Here is a 23,084-nt window from a genome sequence, read left to right as displayed (position 1 = left end):
AGTAATTTATTTTATTTTGGAAATAACGTTTTTTATTTATAAATTAAAAAAAACATTTTTAAAATCAATTGATTATATAGCAATATTAATGATAATAATGAAAAGTTTTGTCACTAATAACTTTCACATTATAAGTGTTACCTTACCTAAAATATAAGAGTAGCTTCTTCCCTCCAAATATATCCATTAAAATATCTCTTCCCTCCAAATACATCATCCGTCTTCATTATTAGAACTTAGAAACAAAACCCAAGCCCTAGCATGTTCAGTTAGAGTCAAAATGCTAATCCCAACCCCCACGAGTTTGGAGTTTCCCCAAATTTATGCTACTGGGATAAGCTCTCTGTTTGCGTCCCTCTTCGTTGCCCTTCTTCCCTTTTATTTGCTTGCTTCTTCTTCGTTTGCGTTCTTCTACACGCCTCGTCTCTGCTAGGATTGTGAAATAGTAACTTCTAGCCCTAGGTGCCACTCTGTCCGTCGTGCGGTCGCCGAAATAGGGAAGAAGAGGACGAAGGAGAAGGCCACGATACAGATAAAAGTTGTCTTCGCTGCTTCTTGCACCTCCAGCACGCTATTCTCTGCCTTGTGCTACTTGAAGAAGAGGAAGGTTTTTCCTCACTATTTAATTTAATAAATTAGTTTCAACAAATGTTTTGAGGATACAGTAGTTATTTGATTAAAAAAGAAAGAGAAATAACGTTGGTGATTTTGGGAATTTGCTTAGTTATTTGTGGGTTTGAGAATACTAGTAATCTGGTATGAATGGCTTTTCATGTTTACATTGATAATATAAAGAAGAAATCAAATTGATTTAGCCTGATTCATTTAGTTCTTAAGCATAATGTACTCCATAACTCCGGAACGAACAAACTTTTGTAGAACTTGCTAGGACCATGGAAGGATTTGCTGCAGACTTTGGACTTTATGGCAATTCGACATCTGGTTTTGCTTCATCTCGATGGGATTGGTCATTTCTCTCCAACGCATACGTCAACAACAGTGCTCCTTTAACTCGATTGGATCCAAAGTAAGTAAATCCATCTTTATCTGATTGCTGCGAACATGTGTATCCTTTGAACTATGATCCGTGCCTTACAATCTTCGTCATGCAAAACACAGAGATAAAAGTAAGACCGTGGGATTGGAAGCTGAGTCAAAAGTAGTAGCTCAAGATTGTGGGAAATGTTGCAACAATTTCATGCCCATGCAAATCGAGATACAAGGACTAAAGGAAGAAATGAAGCGACATAGTCAAAAGATGGATGAAATGGCTGTACTACTAAGATAACTTGTGTTGAAGGCTGATGCAGACCCATCCGTTGATGTCAAGACTGTTGCATCAACAACCAAGTCAAAAAGACGATCCACTTCAACTGGGACACCTAAACAAATTATCTCTGGAAAAAAAATGATAAGTTGACGGTAGTTTACTTATATCTCTTATGAAGTTGGAGACTTGGTTTCATTTTGTCAATGTACATCCTTTTGGAACCGTAATTTCTTCTTAAAATGGTTGTGTTCCAACTGAGGACTTCGTTCTCAGACAAAGATGAGGCCAAAGACCAAAAAGAAAGGACACCACAAACTAACAAAATTGGTCCATCAAGACTTGCAACATATATTGGTGAAAGACCTTATGTCGATCTAACTGTGCAGGGATTTGACCCAAACCAAGCAGAAGTAGGTGACAAAATTCCAGAGGTACGTATGTTCATGGAATGATGGTACAACTATAACTTGGAGGAATTTTGGTTGTCTCAGATTATAATTAATCGTAGAAATCTCAAGTAATTTCAAGTTGTGCATTATTTTAAATGAAGTTGTGATTTATGCCACAGAACACCATGTTCACATTTTATCCTCAAAAAGAAATGCGATTAGCAGGCACCGACCTTGCAGTAGCTGCGTACATTTTTGGAATGGTAAAAGACAAAAGGTAAGCGCATAACTCAGATAATTTTGGATTACTGCCTTATGTAATATATTTGAGGTAAAATAATATGCAATAAATAGTTAATGCTAGTGAACGGTTATATGCTTTGCACAGAGAAATCTTGGTCTCGGACCTACATTGCTACGGTGATAAGGAAGCATTCCAAACTCTGGTCCCTGGCCGAAGATTTGTAGACGATGTAAGTATCTAATAAGGGTGGCATTTAATTTTTATGCATGATTGTTTCAATCGATTAACCTCTTTGGTAAATGAACTTGTATATTTAAGTGTCGCTGTGATATTGTAAATATTCGCATAACTTTAAATGGATTTGTCACCCGTTTCATGGCTAAATTTATCCTTTTTAGATTATAATCCTTGTTGCAACGATGCTTACCTACAATTCTGGTCGCCTAATATGGTATTTGCCTCCAACGTTTGCGGTAAGAATTAATGCGTATTTTAAATCCTACTTGCATGCCTCTTATCTCAAAAAAATTACTGGATTTGGATAAATTTTAGCAATTTGCTTGTGGCCGTGGACATTTCCATGGTGTAACAGCCAAATGGATTAGGGATAAATACATGGCTAAGATAGATGAGGTGTTGAAGATATATGTGCCTATTTGGCATGACAACCATTGGTCTTTACTGATCATTGACATGTTGGCAAAGTAGCTCCTGTACTTGGACTCCGCACGTTCGGCTAAGCAAAGAGATTCACATGTCCTGCAGACTAACAAAGTGGTAAATTACTTATTGTACTAGTGCATGGATAGAGATTACCGGTCAGACTTTCAGTCTTGTTCTAAACTTGTATTATTTACAGGCCTTGTTCTTGGAAGAGATAGTCTTAGATGAGTCTTGGTATGCTTGTAAAAGGCATGAAAGGCCAACCATCTCTGAATTTAAGCTAGTGGAACCCGAGCTCAATCAGCAAGAAGTTGGAACGTAAGCTTTTTTTTTATCTTCCTAGTACAAAATAACAATCTTGTATAATACTAGATAGTGTTTGTCTTACTCTTACGTATTGGAATCACTATTTACATTGACTAAACAGAAATGATTGTGGAGTGTGGGTCTGTCAATGGATGATTTTATCTCGATTGTGGGGGTCTCACAATGTAGAGGTATCTACTCCTTTATGGTCCTTGAAAAATGTTTTGTTTACCTCAATTATACAATATTTATTTGTGGCTCACTTTGATAAAAAGGTACATTGTCTTGTATAACTATGCAGAAGGTTACTGAGTACACTAGAATGAAGTTGGCGATTGACTTGGTGCTAAAATCGCATAATGAAATCTGTCAAGATATTATCAATAAGGCAATGAAAAATTGGAGGAGACTCTCCCAAGTTTAGGAGCCTTTGCTGTCGGAAGAACTCCTACCTTAGAGCCTTTAAATTTTGCACAGATCCATGTTGAAGTGATGATAGCAACACATATTTTGTTGGGTATTTTTGTTATGCACAACTAAAACCTCAAGACTAATATAATTAGAACTTAAAATTCATTATATTTCGAATAATGTGAAATTAAATCAGAACTTGAAATTGACAGTTCACTCAAAAAACTTCTAGCATAAATAAGTGCATTATCATCAGATTATTCCAATAAAATACTTATACTAAGAAGTAAATATGAAAATGCAACCTCTCATATAGCTCCACATTTCCAATGGAAAATGGCAATAAAGATAATAATAGTTATATAATAATTAATACATGTAATTACATGATCCTCTCAGGATATAAGAGAGTAATTGATTGATAATATAATGTCTACATTACTAGCGAGCCAAAATAATAATTTGCTCAATTCTTAATAGCGTGGCATATTAACACGTGTATTCCATAGATTTGCAAAAGACATCACTTGAGTCCTCACCGATTGTTCCTTGCATGTGCCATCATATCTTAATATAGAATGCACACATTAGCAAATAGAATAAAAATAGAACACATATCAGTAAATAACGGTAAAAAACATGCAATTAAATCTTCTCAATTAGTTAAACAACCTGAAAATGCCATTGATGGCTAGGAACAAAGGAGAACACATCTGTTCCAGCATTAGAATACATGGCATTGGCAAATGGCATTACTTTAGCAATCGGAGATGTAGATGAAGATGGCATTGCATTCATAGCATGAACTTGGTTAATGTGTTGCTCTTCTAAAAAAATCTATTTTGGGACAGTAATATAATTTGGAATAGAATTTTTACAGATATTCTTCAAAGAGTCTGATGCAACTTCATCACAACCTGCGCTATACAAACCAAACTTGCTTGAAAGTGATCCTTGCTTGGCCTAAAAAGAAAATACCCAAAGAAAAAAAATTATGTAACTTAACGACATTAACCAAATTATAAGTGAAACAACATCTACTTCAATTGATCTAATGAAAAAGCATGTACTTACCGCGACATCATCATCATGACTATTATGCCGTCCTGTTTCAAACCTACTGCCATGCCCTTCGCCTTCAGAGCCATTATCTCCAGTCAAACAATGCTTTTCAGATTCTACATTATGACATGTTCTTCGGGTGTGACCAGTTTGCCCACAACGGGAGCAGTTCCTTGTCTTCAATCCCTTGAATTTCTTGTTGAGTTTTGGCGCACCCCTTATCTTCACAATCTCAAGGTCCTGAATATCTTTGACTGGCCTACTCACGTTTTCGACCAAGCATAACCTCTTCTCCAAATCCTTTATAATGCCATTAACACATCCAATTGTATGGCGATAAGTTGGTGTAGTTTTTGCGACAAGAAAGTTCATCCAAATTGACCCCGACCACAAGGAACCGTACCAGAGAGCAAACGCTCTCTTCGGGTCTTTTCCATCGTCAACTTCTTCATTTAAGTATGCATTTGCTTCTTTTCGCCATCTCTTTAAAACCAAATGTTCAGGCAATTCACAAATATCCTCATGTCTCATGACACAAAATATATGGCTGCATGGTATGCCACTTTGTTGTGAATGCTGACATTCACATTCAATCCTTTCTGAAGTATCATCATGAAGAACATGATAAAGTCTACCTAGTCGTCTAAATTTTGCAACACAATGAACAATATTACTGCCCATACCACTTTTGCCAACATGCTTTAGTGCAACAACTTTTGCTAGTTGATCCTTCACCTCTGGAAATACTTCTGCAGTGTAAACCCTTGCTGCAGCCTGCTTAATGGAGTCCAACCCAGTAGTCAGCACTGACTTACTATACATAGACTTGAATTGAGCAACAAGTTCATTGTTACGGTACTCTTTAACCACGCGCTCTAGATTTTCCACAAGCGCAAGCAAGGTTTCCTGTGACTTAATAAACCTTTTTAGGAAAGAGTTTATACCTTCACATCGAGATGTTGTTCTAACACCTGCACTAAACTTTCCGCATAGGTATGCAGTGGCCCACATTGCCTTATTGGCATATTTGGTTAAAAGCCAGTGGTCCTCATCAATATCAAATTTCTGAATCATTTCTTCCCAGTAAGCTTCAAATTGGGGTACCATCATATTAGCATACATCGATACCTTAAAAGCATCCAAAAGAGACCGATCATTGATGTGACTATTTGCATTTTTCTCAATGTGCCATGCACAATGCCTATGTGTCGTGCTAGGGAAGACCTCCTTTATTGCTTGTCGCATTTGATCGTCGCCGTCAGTCACTACAACACTTGGTTCCTTGTTCATCATGACATCCAAAAATTCCTTCAGCAACCATATGTAGGTATCTCGACTTTCATTGGCAAGCACAGCAAACCCAAATATGCAAGTCAAGCGATGATTATTTGATCCAGAGAAAATCACTACAGGTTTATTATATCTATTCTTCTTATAAGTGGAGTCAAAAGCTAACACATCTCCAAAGTATTGGTAGTCATTGATCATAAGTCCATCAGCCCAGAAAAGATTGCCCAATTTGTTACCGTTGACTAGTGTATAACGAGCAACAGACATTGGGTCCACATCTGCCTTACCCTGGAGATAACTTATTGCTGCCACAGCATCTCCGTTCTCTATCTTTGCACGCCTATCTGGATCAATAAAGTTATAAACATCCTTCTTCGTGAAATTAAGGTTACTATAGCCACTAGCAAGCTTAGCCAAAAACCCAACAATTTGAGAAGTTTGAAACCCAGATTCCTTCATGCAAACAATCCGGGCTTTGTCAGCCTCAGTCAACTTCCGATGGTTAGAAATTAAATGAACAAATTGTTCTGGGATCATTGGATGGTTGTGCTCCTCTTCTAGTGTCTTAACTCTCCATTTCATGGACAACTTATCCAAATAAATAAAACAACGTGCCTTGCAACCAGTTCTTGTCTCTGGCTTATGATTCCTCTTTCTATCAAGTAGACGATAGTGTTTTGGATCCCTTGTCCCTTGGCGATTGCAAACATAGTACTTTCTATTCAAATTCCCATCCTTATCTCTTGACAAGTCTCTTTTACGGACAGCAAAACCCATATCTCTCGCATACTTTACATAAGCTTTATAGGCATGAACCTCCTTGTCAAACTCAGAACTCCATAGCATAGTTGCAGTAACCTTGTCATCATCTTTCTCTATGCTAGATTCAACATTATCAATGTTCTCAACATCTTGATGAGAATCTTCATCCTCATAGGAAAAGCTATCGTCACTGCTGCTACTGGTCCACTCAGGAGCTTGATCACCACTGCTAAATTCATCCATTTTCAAGCCTCCAACTTAAAAGGCAGCACCTAAGAAAGAAAGGACACCCAAAAAAATTTTACAAATCACCCAGAAGCACAATTAGGATTCTGTCTTCATATATAGAAACACATCAAACTAAAATTTTTATGCTATTAAAAATAAGAACAAGGAAACATTTTCCTCTCTCAATACATGCATGGAATAAATTTGGTGATAGGGTTCTTATTCATTATTTTTTTAATAAAGCTTTTGGGTTGTTCATGATTGAAAACGTACAAACAGCAGAGCAAGAAAAAAATTCTTGAGAAAAAAAAGATCGGAGAAAAAACCCTCAAAATTTCGAAGAAATAATATTAAATATAACAATAACAACACAATAACAAAACTCAATAAAAAAAAACACCATGAACTAAAAAAAGTAAAAAATACAAAAGAAAATAAAAAAAATCCCAAATCTTACCTCAGAAATAAATGTAAAGAGGCGTATGGAAGAAATGTGAGAGGAGGGCCACAATGTCACTGTCCACAACAGCAATGGAGGCATAGTGAGGGCAATTGTAACACCAACAGTGATAGAAGAAGATGCCACACCTCGGTTTGTGGGTCTTCGATTTACTTTCAATGGAGAAAGGGTAATGACTCATGAATGGAAGAAATACAGTAACACAGATTAAAATATTGTTAGCAAACAAAGGAAGGAGGAGCAAATAAAAGTTTTGGGTAAACAGTGACTAAGTTAGAGAGAATGAAAAAATCAAGTTAATATCGTTTGTTAATTCTGCAAAACTTACTATTATCCTTGACAGTTTCATATCCACTTGTCAATATTACAATTTACCACATCTTTTCGGCAATATTTCGACAAAAATATTTAGACACCAAAGAACGTACCTATAGTTTAATGGGCAAACCGAATCGGCTAAACTTTTATTTTTTCAATTTTTTGGTCAAGTTGAATCCGATTCTAATAATTATGGGTTGAAAAATTTATCGCTCTCCTCTCTCTTCTTTTAGTTGAATAATCTAAAAAATATTATTTTTAAAATATTTAATAACATCTAAAATTTCTTGACTTAGACATTTAAAAAATCGACAATAATAACATCTATGTCACATTTTATATCTAAATAATCTCATTCTTTTAAAAGCAACAAAAATGCTGCAATATTTTTCCAATAACACATAAAAATGATACACACAACATAGCAAAATACCCAATATTCAACGATTATATCATCCAAAATCTTAATTGCAGCATTTAAAACTATTCAATTATATAAAATATTCAATTATATAAAATATGCAATATATTAGCCTGATATATAATTATATATAATACTTATCTAAAGGTAAGATAAAATTTTCCTATATATAAATTTATGGGATAAGTATTGTTTTGGTCCCTCACGTTGAGGGTTGGAATCGAACCCGTCCTCGATGTATATTTTGATTTAAAATCATACTTAACGTTTTTTTTCGTATTAAAATCGTCCTTTTAATTTTTTTTGGACAAATATACCCTCACCACTACCAGCACAATTACCTCCAACACCAACACCAACACCAATACCAACACCAACACCAACACCAACACCACAACCAGCACCACAGCCAGCACCACCACCACCACCCCACCACCACCAACACCAACACCACCACCACAACCAGCACCACAGCCAGCACCACCACAACCACCACCACCACCACCACCACCACCAAGAACACCAAACAACAACAACAACACCAAACAACACCAAACCACACCAAACAAAAAGCAGAAATAGAAACAGAAAGCAAGACCACCACCAACACCAACACCAACAACAACACCACCACCAAGAACATGAAAAACAGAAAGCAAAAAAAAAAAAAAAAACAGAAAGCAAGAAAGCAGAACGGCGGTGATGGGCTTCTGCTCAATGGGCTCGACGGCAACGGCCATGGAAGCTTCTCGGACGGCGATAGAGGCGCGAACGGCGGTGATGAGCTTCTGCTCAGTGGGCTCGACGGCGGCGCAGCGAGGACGACGACGACTGGGTGGCGCGATCCTCCTCCTCGCGGCTCTCTCTCTCTTCGTTGTTGACTTGCGATGGCGGCTCGTGGCGGATCGGCAGCGACTCCCCATAGACGGCGAAGCAGCACGGTGGCGGGGAACTGACGCGGTGGCAGGGCGCGGACAGCATCCCTTCCTCTTCCTCTCCTTCTCCTCGGCGGCGGCAAGGGCGTCTCGAGGTGGCGGCGCGCTTCTCTGCTCCCTCAACGCCACGCTCTCTCTCTCTCTCCCTCGGATCTCCCTCCTAACGGCACAGCGGCGGCGACGGTGGCAGTGATGCCCACCCTTCCCCCCTTACCCTTCCCCCTTCTCCTTCCCCCCTTCCCCCTTTCCCTCCCCCCTCCCTTCGAATACCCTTTTCTCTTCCCCCCTCACCGTGTTTTCTTTTATTTTTTTTAAATTTTATAATTTTTTCTATTATAGGGGTAGTTTAGGAATAAATAAAAAAATTTTATTAGAAAGGACGATTTTAAATTTAAATACGACTTTAAGGATGATTTTAAATCAAAATATACATCAGGGATGGGTTCGATTCCGACCCTCAACGTGAGGGACCAAAACAATACTTATCCCTAATTTTATCGACTGGCTATGTAAATAGAATGTTAAAACATTCTTTTTATTAATTAAACTCATAAATGAGTCTTCATTTAACTTTTAGATAATTATTGTGTGAGACCAATAGTATGGTTAGAATAGTATCCACTAATAAGTAATAACCTATAATGTACGACATTGACACGGATACGATATAATAAGACACGCTGACACGCGAATTTTAAAATTTTATCAGACACGGAAATACGCATATATATAAAATATAAATTATTTTTTAGATAAATCGTAATTATATTTTGATATTTATTGATATTAAAATATAAATTAATTTTTTAATTATTTTTAATATCTTATTTTAATTATATTAAGTGTTTAAAATATTTTTTTTTGTTTTAATAAATAATAATACATATTATATTTAAATTTTTTTTAAAAATATATGTTAAAAATAAGATTAGACAAATGATAGTATTTAAGTGTGTCCAAACGTATCCGAAAATTTTTTTTATTTATTATTAAAACACGGTTAGACATAACAGACATGCATATTGGTGAGTGTCGTGTTTGAAATGTGTCCGACATACAGACACGAGCAAAGTATCCGTAATAACAAAGTACAAAATCAATTTCAAAGTAAACTTGGGACCCACAGCAATAATCGTACCGAAATATTGTCCCTCCCTTTACTCCCTTCTTTTACAATATTTTTATTTTTTACACCCAACTTTTCTCTATACCATTTCGTAGATGGCATTGATACAATGACGCAAATGGCACAAAATCATTTATGCCCCCAAAGAAAGAAGTTCTCTCCCTATGAAAGAAGATAATTTTTGAAGTTTCAAAGCCGAAAAAAGAGCCCAACAATTTGAAGACCAAAACCCAAAATTGCTAAACCGAACAGCTTTTTGTCCTTCCATAGTGCCTCGTTCTTCTGAGCAGAGCTGGTTTCCTGACTACTTTTCCCTTTACTCTGTCCTTTTCCGCTTACTGGACTTACTCCATCTACCACCGCATTATAAATACACATGAATAATGCTTACTCTATGCACATGAATAATGACTGCTAATGATAGAGTAGTGACTATAATGATTATAATATTTTTAGAAGTATTATTAAAATTAAAATAATATTTTTATTATTAAATAATATTTTTTTAAAAAAGTATTGTTATAAGAAATATATTATTAGAATATAAAAAATATAATTTTACTTTTAACAACATTTTGTATAACTAGACAGTAGTATAAACATATTAAAATTCTCATATATATATATATATTTCATGCTATATAATGTAGAACAATTTTAAATGGAGAACGAAGATTATCTTTTTTTATATTGAAAAAAAATGTTCAATACACATTTAATGATAATCTTTATTTTTTTATTATTATTTAAATTTTTAAAATTTAAAATTTTTATTTTAAAAGATAAAATATTATTTTTAATCTTTAAATAAATTTTTTTATATTTTTTATTAATTTTACTTATGAAATAAATAATAAAAAATCATACTTTATCTTCTAAAGTAAAATTTAAAATTTAAAATATTCAAATCCATAATTAAATAGTAGAGAAGTTTAAATTGTGGGTGTGTGAGATTGGATCAGAATAAATCACCGTAAATTTATATACTAAACAAAATTAAACAAAATTTCATATCAATGTCACTTTTAGTTACCAAAAGGAGCGGGTGCGACAGGACTTGTTCCATTTTTCTCAGACTGATAAAATACTTGAGCCTCTGGTGATTTGGGATCCATGTGCAACAACTCTGTTACCATTGAAAGTAATAAATAAATAAATAATTATTATATATAATATATATTAGAAGTCTTAATGCCCGGATAATTTTTACATGAATAAAAAATTAAATATATGTTTTATTTCTTAAAACATAGATAGAGAAGATGGAAAAAAAATCAATGATTAGGTGGATGAACAAGGTAGTTTTAATTTTTTTTAATTTAAAAATTATTAAAAAATAATTAAAATTAAAATGATTTAAAACTCCTAACAATTGTTCTACATAAATTTGATATTCTCTACCCATTTATATAGAAGTTAGCATCTTTTATATATTATTTATAGAAAAATATCTCAATACTTATTAATCGAATAAGTAGTTAACTTTATATATATGTTATAGGATTAACTCTATGATTTTATGTTTTCATATTAATTGGAATATTTTCTTTTTGTAAGCAAAATTGAGGAGTATTTTGCATAGAAATTTGAATTGAATAAAATTCTTTTACAATCTTTATCAAAATATTTTAAAAAATAATTGACGGTCCAAATTCATTTACTTAATTATTTACTATGATGCATAGATACGGGACACGACACGACACGAGATACGGGACACGCCGATACACAAATTTTAAAATCTTATAAGACACGTGAACACACATACATATAAAATATAAAATATTTTTTAGATAAATTGTAATAATAGTTTGATATTTTATTGATATTAAAATATAAATTAATTTTTTAATTATTTTTAATGTCTTATTTTAATTATATCAAATATTTAAAATATCTTTTTGTTTAAAAAATAATAATAATATATACTATATCTAAATTTATTTCAAGAATATATGTTAAGAATAAGACTAAACATGCTGACACCTAATAGTATTTTTTTTTTTGGTGACTTGACACCTAATAGTATTTAGGTGTATCCAAATGTGTACAGAGAAGAATTTTTATCTTTTATTAAGACACGGTTGAACACAGCAGACACACATGTCGAACGAGTGTCGGTGAGTGTCGTGTCTAAAATGTGTCTGACACATGAACACGACAACTTAATGAAGTGTCCGTGCTTCATAGATTATTTCTCTAACTATTAATTAAAAAAATAAAATATATATTTAAAATATTACGATAATTAGGACCAAAATATACCTGGGCACTTGGAGATATTGGCAGGGGCATTGCAAGCTGTTGGCAGGCCCAAAGCTAAGGTCAAATTAATCTGTATTCCCCCAAGGTCTGGATCATTACGATCTTTGATAATAAAACACAAGCACTTCTTGCTGTTCTTCAGCACTTGCTTCAGACCGTTACAACAATCCGGTGTCGGAGCCTTTGCTCCACCGCCGCCGACATAAGGCAGACATGTTGCTAACCCTCCTAATTGTTGCGTGCATTCCTCTTTGTCCTTGTCATTGGTTGAATTTACCGTTGCCCTTCCTACTATCACAAATGCTAACAGCAATATGTATGCCTGGGGATTCATGCTGTGCTACAACAACTAACTTTTTCTTTCTTTTTTTTTTCACTTTTTTGGAAAGATAGACGGGAAGTGACTGAAGCAAGTATGAGATAAACCGAAGGTACTTATATATTACAAAGCAGTATGGTGTTGGTGAACAATGCTTAGCTTTCTGTGAAGCTTATAATAATTTATTTTAGAATAATGTTAGAGATCAACACTATATCAACCAATTTTAACCAACACAATAATACAGTAGATTGAATAAGTTTTTTAAGGTTTGAGTTTCGGATATTTTAAAAAAATATTATTAAATTTTATTTTATTTTAAAAATGTTTAATTTCATCAAATATATGTCTGTCCACTAATTTTTTAAAAAATTTAAAATTAATTCAGTAATAATTTTATAAAAATAATATTTTTTATAAATAAATTATTCATAATTATTATATATTATTATTAAATTAATCTTAAAATTTTAAAAAATATAATTATTAAAAATATATTTGATACAAATAAAATTTTTTTGAATAACGTAAAATAAAATTTAAAAATATTTTTTGTTGCGAGAGTTCTTCTTTAAACCCTTAATTTAATGGGGTTTTTGTATACTTTCTAATGAATAATGAGAACACATTACAATTATTCAATTAAATATGCCGCTGTGGTTGATGTTGAGACAAGCTAAGCAATAGATAATCATTACAATTATGGTTCTGCTTTGTAATCCAGTTCTTTTTTTTTTTTCTTGGTGATGTGGGATAACATTTGTTGAAAGTGCTACTCGAACACACTCTAAATTATTGTTTTCTTGAAAATTATATTTTCTTCTGCGGGGAGTAGACTGGTTAATTAGTGTGAACACGCAAAACTGAAAAGAGTGAGTGGCCTCACTTCAACAACCCACTAAGCTTAAAATAGCATGCCAAAGCCACTCCTTCATGCATAGCGACAAGTGGATGCATGTAGCTAGGAACCGATTTATGACAAGTGGGAATGAATAGCGATGATTTCATATTTAGCTTTCCATGACATCATCACAAATCTTATGCCAAAGGACGTTGCTAATTTTTAACTATCACTTTGTTATGCCATGTATTTTTTTTTTTGGGGGTCGATGTTATGCCATGTATCTTTAAGTTGCAAGTGTGATTTTTGTCTTGTAGTGTAAATGTAAATGTCTAAAGGAACCTCAAATTCGTTAGAGAAAAATCGGAAAAACCCAATAGCAGTAGCGGACTAGCGGCTTTCACAGTACGATGCAATGCAACCCATATGCAAGTATAACACAACTGAAAATGTTTAGAATAGTATATGATGGGCTGTTTCTTCGGAGGACTTGCTTCATTTTATTTGGGCTATATGCATGATGAAGTCATCGAAGAAGAGCCTTCCTCTTATGGACTCAATTTATTTTTTGAGACTACTATACCAGAAAAAAAGTGTCCTCGATAGAAGACCACAGCAAGAAAAAATTACCTTTTGAAATGGGGACTTGGAATTGACGGAGAAAAAAGCACTAGGGTTAAGGCTGAGAAGAAATTGCAGAGATGGAAGGGGTGTTAACAATGGAATGAGAAAGGTAAAGGCGGATAGCGGTAGGTGGAGATGATCGCGGAATTCTGAAGGCTAAGTAACGACGGTGGTCGGCGAATGACTCGTTGGAAAGAACAAACCTAACACTAGTCACAATGAAAAATGTTTGCGCTGTTGCAGCATTTAATGGAAAAATAATTTTTTTATGTCATAATGAGTGTGTTCTTGTTATATTGTGAGTAATTGCAGAGAGTGGAAGTCAAGATGTTCGAAGGTGATAGGAGGTTAATTGACATTGCTAAGCGGGTGGAGCATAGTTAGTTAGCATTGGAGATCTGAAGCAAATGCTCACCGCCAAGGAAGGATGCAACAGTGGGGTGCGGACGCCAACCGTGTCTCCTACTACGGCCGGGAATACCAATGTGACTAACATGGACGTGGGTCTAGCTGAATCGCTTAGGCTTGCAGCACAACCGGGCTATGCACCTCCCAAAACAGACACAGGGGCGAACGTGGATGTTATACCCACCTGATTAGCGAAATCGAAAAGGGTAAGGTTCAGCTTGATTCCAAAGTGTGTGGGTTGTTAGATGTAATCATAGTTGTCAGAATCGAACCGGTGATCGAATCGGTTAGGTTACTGGTGGGTTATTGGTTCAATCGGTAGGTCACTGGTTGAACCGATAAAACCGATCGTACGTAAATAAAAAATATAAAATAGAAAAAAATTGAATAAAGTGACAATTAGGTCTATCCTTAAAATTTTTTACTTCAAATTAATTAGCCCTTGAAAAAAAAATAAAATATCAATTTAGTCCTTTAAGATAGTAAACGATGAACACATTACGTCCCTCCATTAATTTTTCATGTGAAATTTAGTGGTGATGCTTAGATGTCCCTACTAATTAGTCTTAAGTCGAAATCTTCGAAGACCTACTAACTCAATACTCTAAAAAATTTAAAATAAATATCTTTACTAACATTTTAATATGTAAATGTAAATATTAAAATATTTGATACTTATTTTAATAATTCTATAAATTCTAAAGAATTAAAAAAAATGAGTTTAAAACAAAAATTAAATTAAATAAATAAAAAATAATTTAGTTGTGTATGTATATAATATATAGAATAATTAGCACATAAACTTCCAAATGAACACATTAGCTTAGTGGCATTCCTTATCCTTGCCTAGCAAGGAGACGCAAGTTCGAAACCCATTGCATGCATTTTTGAATATTTGAGCACCATAGAACTGGCCGGTTCACGGATTGCATCGAACTAGTCAGTTTTGATCGATTTCATCCAGTTTGTGACGAACCGCCCGGGTTTAAGCGGTTTGCTTCTTTCTTCGGTCTAAAGCTAAAATCGAACCGGCCGGTCCGGTCCGGTTCTTACCACTATGGATGTAATAATCCCGAATTCTCCTGGGCATGATGATGATGTCACCATCGACGAATCTCTCTTAACTCCTTGGCCACGTACCCAAAGCACCACTGTATCTTTTAACTCCTTGGCCACGTACCCAAAGCACCACTGTATCTTTGTCAAGTGGAGGGCTTCTTTATTGGTCCATTGGCATGTCTAAAATGGGAGTCAGCTAGGCCCCAACCATAACAGCTGTTGCCCTCATAGAAGGGAACATGGTAGTTGTGCCTTTGTCCAAGTTATTGCAATGGTATGCAGAGAATGATTTACAAATTGCATGCTGAAGTGTCTTTGTAATAACAGGTCATGACACAACTTCCAACTCTCTCCCACTTGGACACCACAAGTCAAGTTTGCAACCATTCAGCTTGGACCTTATTTGGCAAGGCCGTCAAAGGTCCCAAAGATGGGGGCAGGTGAAATTGCATGCAGGATCCCATCGCCGGCGATGTGCAATATACCACAGATATCCCCTATAGCAAATGCAACTTTTGGAGTTGGGGCTTTTAAGCCTATACCCAGGTTGTGGGCGCAGAATGCACTGACAAGAAACATAGAGTCCCCAACAATGCTAATTCCACTGGCAAGTTAATTTTCTAAATATAACAACTTATGCAGTTTCATATATGATGTTAAAATCTAACTAGAGGGTAATGATGCCAACTTCATGTGCAGGGCTACGAGATGGAGTTTCGGCCGAGGATCAGCATGTCACTCTCATACGACAAGACTGTCATGGCAGCCTATAGATTCAAAAAGCCCAAGTCCAAAGAAGATTATGAGTAAGTTTTGGTTACTTTGTAAATGGACAATGCTTTGTTACAAAATGGGTGTTCCATCGGTTGTTAAGTTTGGTACTTAACTGGTCAGAGAGATGTTATACAAGTGCCTTGAATTATAGATGCCTCGAGGGATGTTCTTGTCTCTATGCCCTAGATACATTCCTCACACAGATGTGAGTTGTAACACCCTACCACACAGAGCTTTACACCTAGCATGTAAAACAGAAGTGGTGAGGCACTACGACTTCTAAAAAAATAAAAACTTATATATATATATATATATATATATATATATATAGTTAAAAAAGAATTATTCTAGGAGGTTTTGAAGAAAAGTTTAAAATCGAAAATGGTAAAACAAAAAGCGCAACACTTACGACACATAAACGATAAACGAAAAAGATAAGAGAAGCTAACATAGATATAAACGAAAGAGAGTTCCAAGGTACAAATATCAAAGCTCAAGACTTGGCTTGCGAAGATAAACCGGCCTAAGCACATAAGTATGTATATATATATATATATATATATATATATATATATATATATATATATATATATATATAATACAGAGTTACATAACCTATTTCTCCAAAATAGCCTCTAAGAGGAAGATAATACATCAAATACATAAGTAGTGGAGATAAAAGTATCTACATATATACATATATCCAAAATAAGGCCCAAAGACAAGGATCTCCGCTATGAGAAGCTTCCAGCATGCCTCAGTGAGGTACCGCCTGACCTGCATCTGAAAACCACAAATATCCATATAGAATGAGAACCGGGAGTTCTCAGCATGGTAAAGGTGTCACATACATAAGATATAAGGTCCTGGGAATGACAAAGGCAATCCTAGAATGCCGATACTTAGATTATAAAACTTAAAGTACAAAAACAGAAACCCTAATCGGGTGGGTTTCTAAGGTTCTAACTTAATCAAAATCGAACTAGAACCCTCAATCTCTCCGCCTTTCCTCCGTTCCTCCAACTCCGATAAAATTGCACAAACAGACAAGCAAACCATGACAAACACAAGTAGAATACAAGTAATACAAATAGCAAGTATAACAATTAGCATATTATATTCACATAGGAAATCTCAATTAATGCATAATCAAACAAAATCATACAAACGCATATGATGTGTGCCTTTCCCACTGGCTGTGAGCTTACGTGTCAGTTAACTGCCCGAATCTGACACACCCGGTAGCTAACCCGGATACTGTCTCTCGACTGCGCATCTCCAGGAGGCATAAGATTGGGGGATTAGTGTCCTACCACATTCTCCTGGAGGCATACACTAGGGAAAAATAAATCGGGAGATTAGTGTCCTACCACCTTCCCCTAGTGAGGCCGTGCCATACCGGTTGGGGGATTAGTGCCCTACCACCTTAAAGAAAGAGAGAGAAAGAATGTGAGGGAATACGTCAGGAGATTAGTACCCTACTACCTTCCTCACATCCTATAAAACACAATCACAAGGAATGCGGGAGAAAAGAATCGAGGGATTAGCGCCCTACCGCCTTCCCCACATTCAACACATCCATATCATCATCATGTTCAATCATTCTCAATTTTGTCATTATTAACTCTTTACATTTATTCATAATCATTGCAATTTTATACATAATTCATCATTTCAAATCTTACTTCACCCCCAAGCTCCACCTCTTCCTAGCTCCTTCTCATTACTAGGCATGCTATTAAGATCTAGGGTTAAAAGAATAAAAATAGAGGTTTAGAAGTTCGAAATTTAGCTTTAAAACACAAAATCTAGATTTGTTGAAACAGGGGTCACGCGTACACGTGGGTGTACGTTTTTCCATGCTCGCATACGCAAGCACCTTGCTCGCGTACGCACGCACCCTGCCTGCGTACGCAATATGCCAAACCTGAAGAATTTGGTCGCGTCGTGTAACGACCCAGCTTCTAGCATGTCATGACCAATGCTAGCCGCCAGGTGCTACTTCACGGCTTTCCTTAGAGACTCTAGACCTTATATTAAAAATTTACATATGAGCCTGTAGCGCTAATCGAGATTGCGTGTCAGATATATAGATATAACGAAATAGATAATAGCTATATAGATAATATAATATGAAGCATAGAAAATACATAAAATATAACAATATCATACATATATACCCGAAGGCTCATTTAGTACATCATAATTCACATCGGGTTACATCGTTGCTTATTTATGAAAATATTTACAGACTCTATATTTATACTAACATACCTCGACTCACAAGAATCACTCTAATCTGGAACCCATTCTAACTTGTTTTTTATAGATATTTGCAAAAGCACCTAACCCTCTAAAAGTCTATACAAAGCGAGGGCAAAGATGACTACTACTACTACTACTGCTACTATTATAACTACTACTGGTCATCGATCCCTGGTAGCTGAAGAAATACAGAAGTGCTGTGTGGAAGTAAAAGAAGTCGCTCTGACCCTCCGGTAATGCTACTACTGCTCATTAGTCCCAAGGCTGGAAACTCAAAGAAGATCTCGCCGGTTTGTATCTGCGAAATAAGGAAGTAAGGGGTGAGAACCTAAGGTTCCCAGCAGGGTACTACACAAGAAAACCTAAAGGGTTCCGCAGCCTAAGTGTAAAATTTCGCGCAGTTAGGTCGGTAAATCACACAAACAAGTACAAGCACAAGTATATAGCAGAATAGTAACCAAGCACATAATACAAGAAGCAGAGACAAAATACAATCACAGGTACAAGTAAGCAATCACAAACATAGAGAATGCAACAACCAAGTATGATGCATGCCTGGTCCTATGCTGGCCTTGAGCTTATGCGTCGGTTGACTACCCACAACCCGATGTTACCTAGGAACTAGTCCTAGATATGGTTTCCCAATTGCGTCCGTCCGTGTATACGTGTCGATGTGGTTAAGCATACCACCTGTCTGTGACAACAGGCAATCGTTGCAAAGTTTGATGCCATAATATACGCACAAAGGGGAAACATAGTTTTAGCAATCAATGGGTAAATACCTGCCTCCAAACAACCTCTAGCACCTTTGGTTTACAGTTCTTTTTTCGCGACACATCTCAATAAACTTTATCTCTAAGGGACTTCTCAGCCTTTCTTTTTAAATAAAATTTGTGCACCGGTCCTTTCTTAAAATATCTCACCCTTGTCACATATTTTACCATTTTGTTCATGGAATTTTTGTATCTTTTCAATTTTACCCTTTCTATACATAACTTCGTTTTTTTCCTAGTTTTCTTTAGACTTTTAGTGACGCTTTTACCACTAGTGTTATTAATTCACCATTTTACCATCATAATTTTTTTTTTCTAATAGACCTTTCTTCTTCATTGAGTTAATTAATCATTTTTAATTTGACTTTATGCCTAAAATTACTAATATGCCCCTAAGTTCTCTAGTTTTACCATTTAACTTGATTTATCGTCAAAATGTTATCAGGTTAATCCTAATATTTTTTTATGACCAAATTATCTATAATATTTTTAATTAATGCCAATTCTACCCTTAGGGACCTAAAATATCATTTTACCCTTTATTAATTTATTTACTTATTCTAGTTATTACCTTTTTACTGTTTTACTTCTAACTTTTACTAAAACTTTTATTTAGACCTAACACTTTATTGTAATTATAATCTTAATCCAATTAATTTATATAATTACTAATTTATCCTTGATAACACTAAGTTCATAATTTTACTTATATTTCTATTAAATTATATTTTTAACCCTTTTTTTACCCAAAATGACCATAACACCTTTCTTACTTTTACACCTTTGTTCCTTGGATTAAAATCAATTTTCTATCCTTTTCTTATCCCTTATACACATGACTTTCATGATCATTTAGTGGCTGAATTTTTAGGAATGCAGTTTTTTATTTTTATCCACTTTTAGTGACTCATAAGGCTTGAAACTTAAACCCCAAGTGCTCCAAATAATTTCAGTGATTTCATACAATTTATAGAGGCAAATAAGCTTCATATATTACTTAAATAACTGTCCAAAAATAGAGAAGCATCACTAAATTTCCAGAATTAAGAATCAAGCACAAAATCACCACAAAGTGGCTCATATGAATACCAAAAACAAGCACAAACATATTCTAACTAATCCTAACCCTTACCTCTTATGAATTCAGTTATTAAACCTTTCACACACTGCAAAACGTGCACACAAGGGCAGAAGCACAGCTGATCATGGTGCAACTTCGTTTTTGGCCAAAAGTGTCGCAAAAACGTCGAAATTCAACCACTTTGAGCTCGAATCTCTCTAACTCCTTAGGCGTGCTCTATGGGTACTTCAAGAGGAGTTATCTATACACAAAGGAGAGTAGGAATTCATCATGGCTACTGTTTTCAAAAGTAGAAAAGGAAAAGAGTAAGAACAAAGGTTTACCTAGCCTAAATTTTGGTATAAATGCAAGAATTAGCGAAAACGGGCAAGAGTTTATGTTTGTATGGTTTGAGTCCTTGAAGAACACATGAAGAACAATGGAAGAAGATTTGAAATAGGGGCTGGGGCGCAGAGAATAGGTCCAAGAGTTTTCTCTCTTTCTCTCTCAAGAATTCGGTCAAAAGAGTGTAAAAATGTGTAAAGTGTTTTGTGAATTTTGTAGCCAGTGCTTCCTTAAATAAAAAAAATCAAAGTCTTGATGAATTTATGATGGTAAAAGTAGCTAAAAGTTTCGTGGTAAAGGGCTGGAATTCAATGAATAAGGGGCGTGAAAACGAGGAAGCTTGGTCAGCGCTTGCGTGTCGAGCTTATCCACAGTTAACCGCAGTTAGTTACTCGGGGTTAAAAACACAGCAGAGTGGGGGTGAAAAGCTGAGATAGTCTTGGCGCAGAGGCTGAGAAGGAGATACAAGTTACTTAAATGCCAAGTAAGAAGATTTGGGGTCTCTAGGAGTCGTTTGTAGAATACTAGTTAGAAATTCGGTTCGGGTAACTTTTACTGTGTGGTAAAATAATTAATGGCTAAGATTTATTCTTAAAGAAATAAATCATGAATGAATGGATAATATTAATCTTGGGACACAATTATTTTTACCACTAGTTTCGAAGTTTTCGATTACAAGAGGTTTTTTCGGCGCACGCAAAACCGTCACTAAAAGTGAATTTCCGGCTCAAAAAGTCTCTAGTGAGGAAAATAAACCAATGGTAAGCTAATATTTATTATTTACTAGTCAAAATTGACTTAGGGGAATTAATTACCCTCATAAAGTCAATTTTGACCATATTAATGGCCTTTTTTTTAAAATTTTTAATTTTTTTTCTTTTTCTTTCTTTTCTCTTTTTTTCTTGAATTTTCGTTTTTTTACCATTGGGCCAGCCTCACTATTTCTTATTGGGCCGGGGTTCAAAATTTTGCAAAATAAATTTTAAAATAGCTAGAAAAATATGTTTACTAAAAATCAGGTTCTTACACGTTGCGTGCAGTGATCGCGTACGCAAGCTATGCAGAACAGCTAAAATGCTGAATACTGTATAATTTTCAATTTTGCCCTCCAAACTTTCGACGTGCATAACTTTTTCGTTTTAAAACATTTTTCATCCGTTCTTCGAATGGCATAAACTTCACGAATCCAATTTTTATGTGAAATAGGTTTGAAACAACTTGGGAGTCCGAAAGTCAAGTTATGGCTTGCCGAAGTTCAGCCAAAAATCTATTTTTACACAAAATTCTCAAACCTCAATTTTCATTAAAACCCAAACTCAAATCCAACCTCTTATACATATATTCAGCCTAGCAACATATCATAGCATACCAACACAGCACTAAAATTTCCACATCATACCACATTCAATCATACTTCAATATTACACAATTTCACACCTAAATTTCTCATTTTAATCAACAAGATTATCAACAATCTATCTTACTTGCATAATTCAATATCATCAACTAGTAAATCATTATTATCCAATCACCATTTAGCATCCTATTTCTACCATAACAATGATCTCCAACACGTGCTCAAACCATATAATCAATCATTATCACAAATACTCAACATACAACATACTTAATCATTCCAACCTATCCTATGGTCATCTAACCTAAGTTTTCACAAGACATTATATATTAAATATGAGAAACCTAAACCATACGTTGGCCCTTTTCCTCGTATATCCCAAGACAACACAATTAAGCAAACTCACGAGCCTCCAACACTAATATTCAGCAACCAATACCAAATCCTAGCCTTCACTTTCCATAAATAAGCTCCACTTCACATATATACACACCTATATCATATCATAGCACCCATACATACACACTTAATACCAAAATTACAATTAACTAAGGAATTTACTAGGGTTGAGGATCCTTACCTGGTATGTGCCTCAATTAAGCTAAAACTCACTAATTCCTCAAGTCAATTTGATCCTAAAACATCAAATTAACCAAGAATCTCAACACCCAAAACTACCAAATTTTCAAATTGGAGAAGAGAAAATAGAAGCTAAGAATGCAGTTTCCTCACCTTGCAATGTACTGAGCTTTGTAGAGCTCGTCACTGCGGACGCGTGGCCGCAAACGGTGCGGTGATCGAAGCTCGGAGTGAAAAGTTATGGGAGTTAGAATCAAAACCAAGGGTTAGGGCTCTTCTTCCCTTGCTCTCCCTCTAGGAACGTGTTTCCTTGGTTTGGGGAAGAAATGAGCTTCAGCTCATTATGTTAAGGAAAAGTGGGTTGGCCCTTGGGCCCATTTTGGGTCCAGTTCGACCGGTTTGGCCTGTTTGGTCCAATCTTGGGCTAGATTCTTTAAAATTAGTGTCAAAATTCTTGTTTTAATTAGCTCTATCTTATTTTACTATAAAATTTATATTTCTAATTCCTTTTATTAAAAATTAATTTATTG

At 35.2% G+C, this 23,084-nt stretch overlaps 2 protein-coding genes across 2 annotated transcripts; both read right to left on the bottom strand.

Moving 5' to 3' along the window:
- Nucleotides 1–4,120: 4,120 nt before the first annotated feature.
- Nucleotides 4,121–6,640, bottom strand: LOC107611415 (protein FAR1-RELATED SEQUENCE 5-like). Its single transcript, XM_016313342.1, has 2 exons — nt 4,358–6,640; nt 4,121–4,246 (listed from the first exon to the last, which is right to left on the bottom strand). The coding sequence occupies exons 1-2, from the start codon at nt 6,638–6,640 to the stop codon at nt 4,121–4,123; spliced, it is 2,409 nt and encodes an 802-aa protein (XP_016168828.1).
- A 3,191-nt stretch (nt 6,641–9,831) lies between these two features.
- Nucleotides 9,832–12,706, bottom strand: LOC107611414 (non-specific lipid transfer protein GPI-anchored 14). The gene is made up of 3 exons (XM_088496992.1): nt 12,151–12,706; nt 10,919–11,011; nt 9,832–10,238 (listed from the first exon to the last, which is right to left on the bottom strand). The coding sequence occupies exons 1-3, from the start codon at nt 12,482–12,484 to the stop codon at nt 10,075–10,077; spliced, it is 591 nt and encodes a 196-aa protein (XP_088353118.1). The 5' UTR covers nt 12,485–12,706; the 3' UTR covers nt 9,832–10,074.
- Nucleotides 12,707–23,084: the final 10,378 nt, after the last annotated feature.

Source organism: Arachis ipaensis, chromosome B8 (genome assembly GCF_059453495.1).
Source record: "Arachis ipaensis isolate K30076 ecotype BB chromosome B8, ASM5945349v1, whole genome shotgun sequence".
Lineage (NCBI taxonomy): Eukaryota > Viridiplantae > Streptophyta > Magnoliopsida > Fabales > Fabaceae > Arachis > Arachis ipaensis.
This window is presented reverse-complemented; position numbering and strand designations above follow the sequence as displayed.

What these genes read in the sequence shown, in the direction of transcription:
- LOC107611414 (XM_088496992.1), bottom strand. Translation starts at nt 12,484, where the DNA reads ATGAATCCCCAGGCATACATATTGCTGTTAGCATTTGTGATAGTAGGA. An exon ending in CAATATCTCCAAGTGCCCAG is followed by an intron (nt 11,012 to 12,150) that starts GTATATTTTGGT and finishes CAATGGTAACAG; the next exon opens with AGTTGTTGCACATGGATCCC. An exon ending in TGTCGCACCCGCTCCTTTTG is followed by an intron (nt 10,239 to 10,918) that starts GTAACTAAAAGT and finishes ATGCGGTGGTAG; the next exon opens with ATGGAGTAAGTCCAGTAAGC.
- LOC107611415 (XM_016313342.1), bottom strand. Translation starts at nt 6,640, where the DNA reads ATGGATGAATTTAGCAGTGGTGATCAAGCTCCTGAGTGGACCAGTAGC. An exon ending in GTCATGATGATGATGTCGCG is followed by an intron (nt 4,247 to 4,357) that starts GTAAGTACATGC and finishes TTTTCTTTTTAG; the next exon opens with GCCAAGCAAGGATCACTTTC.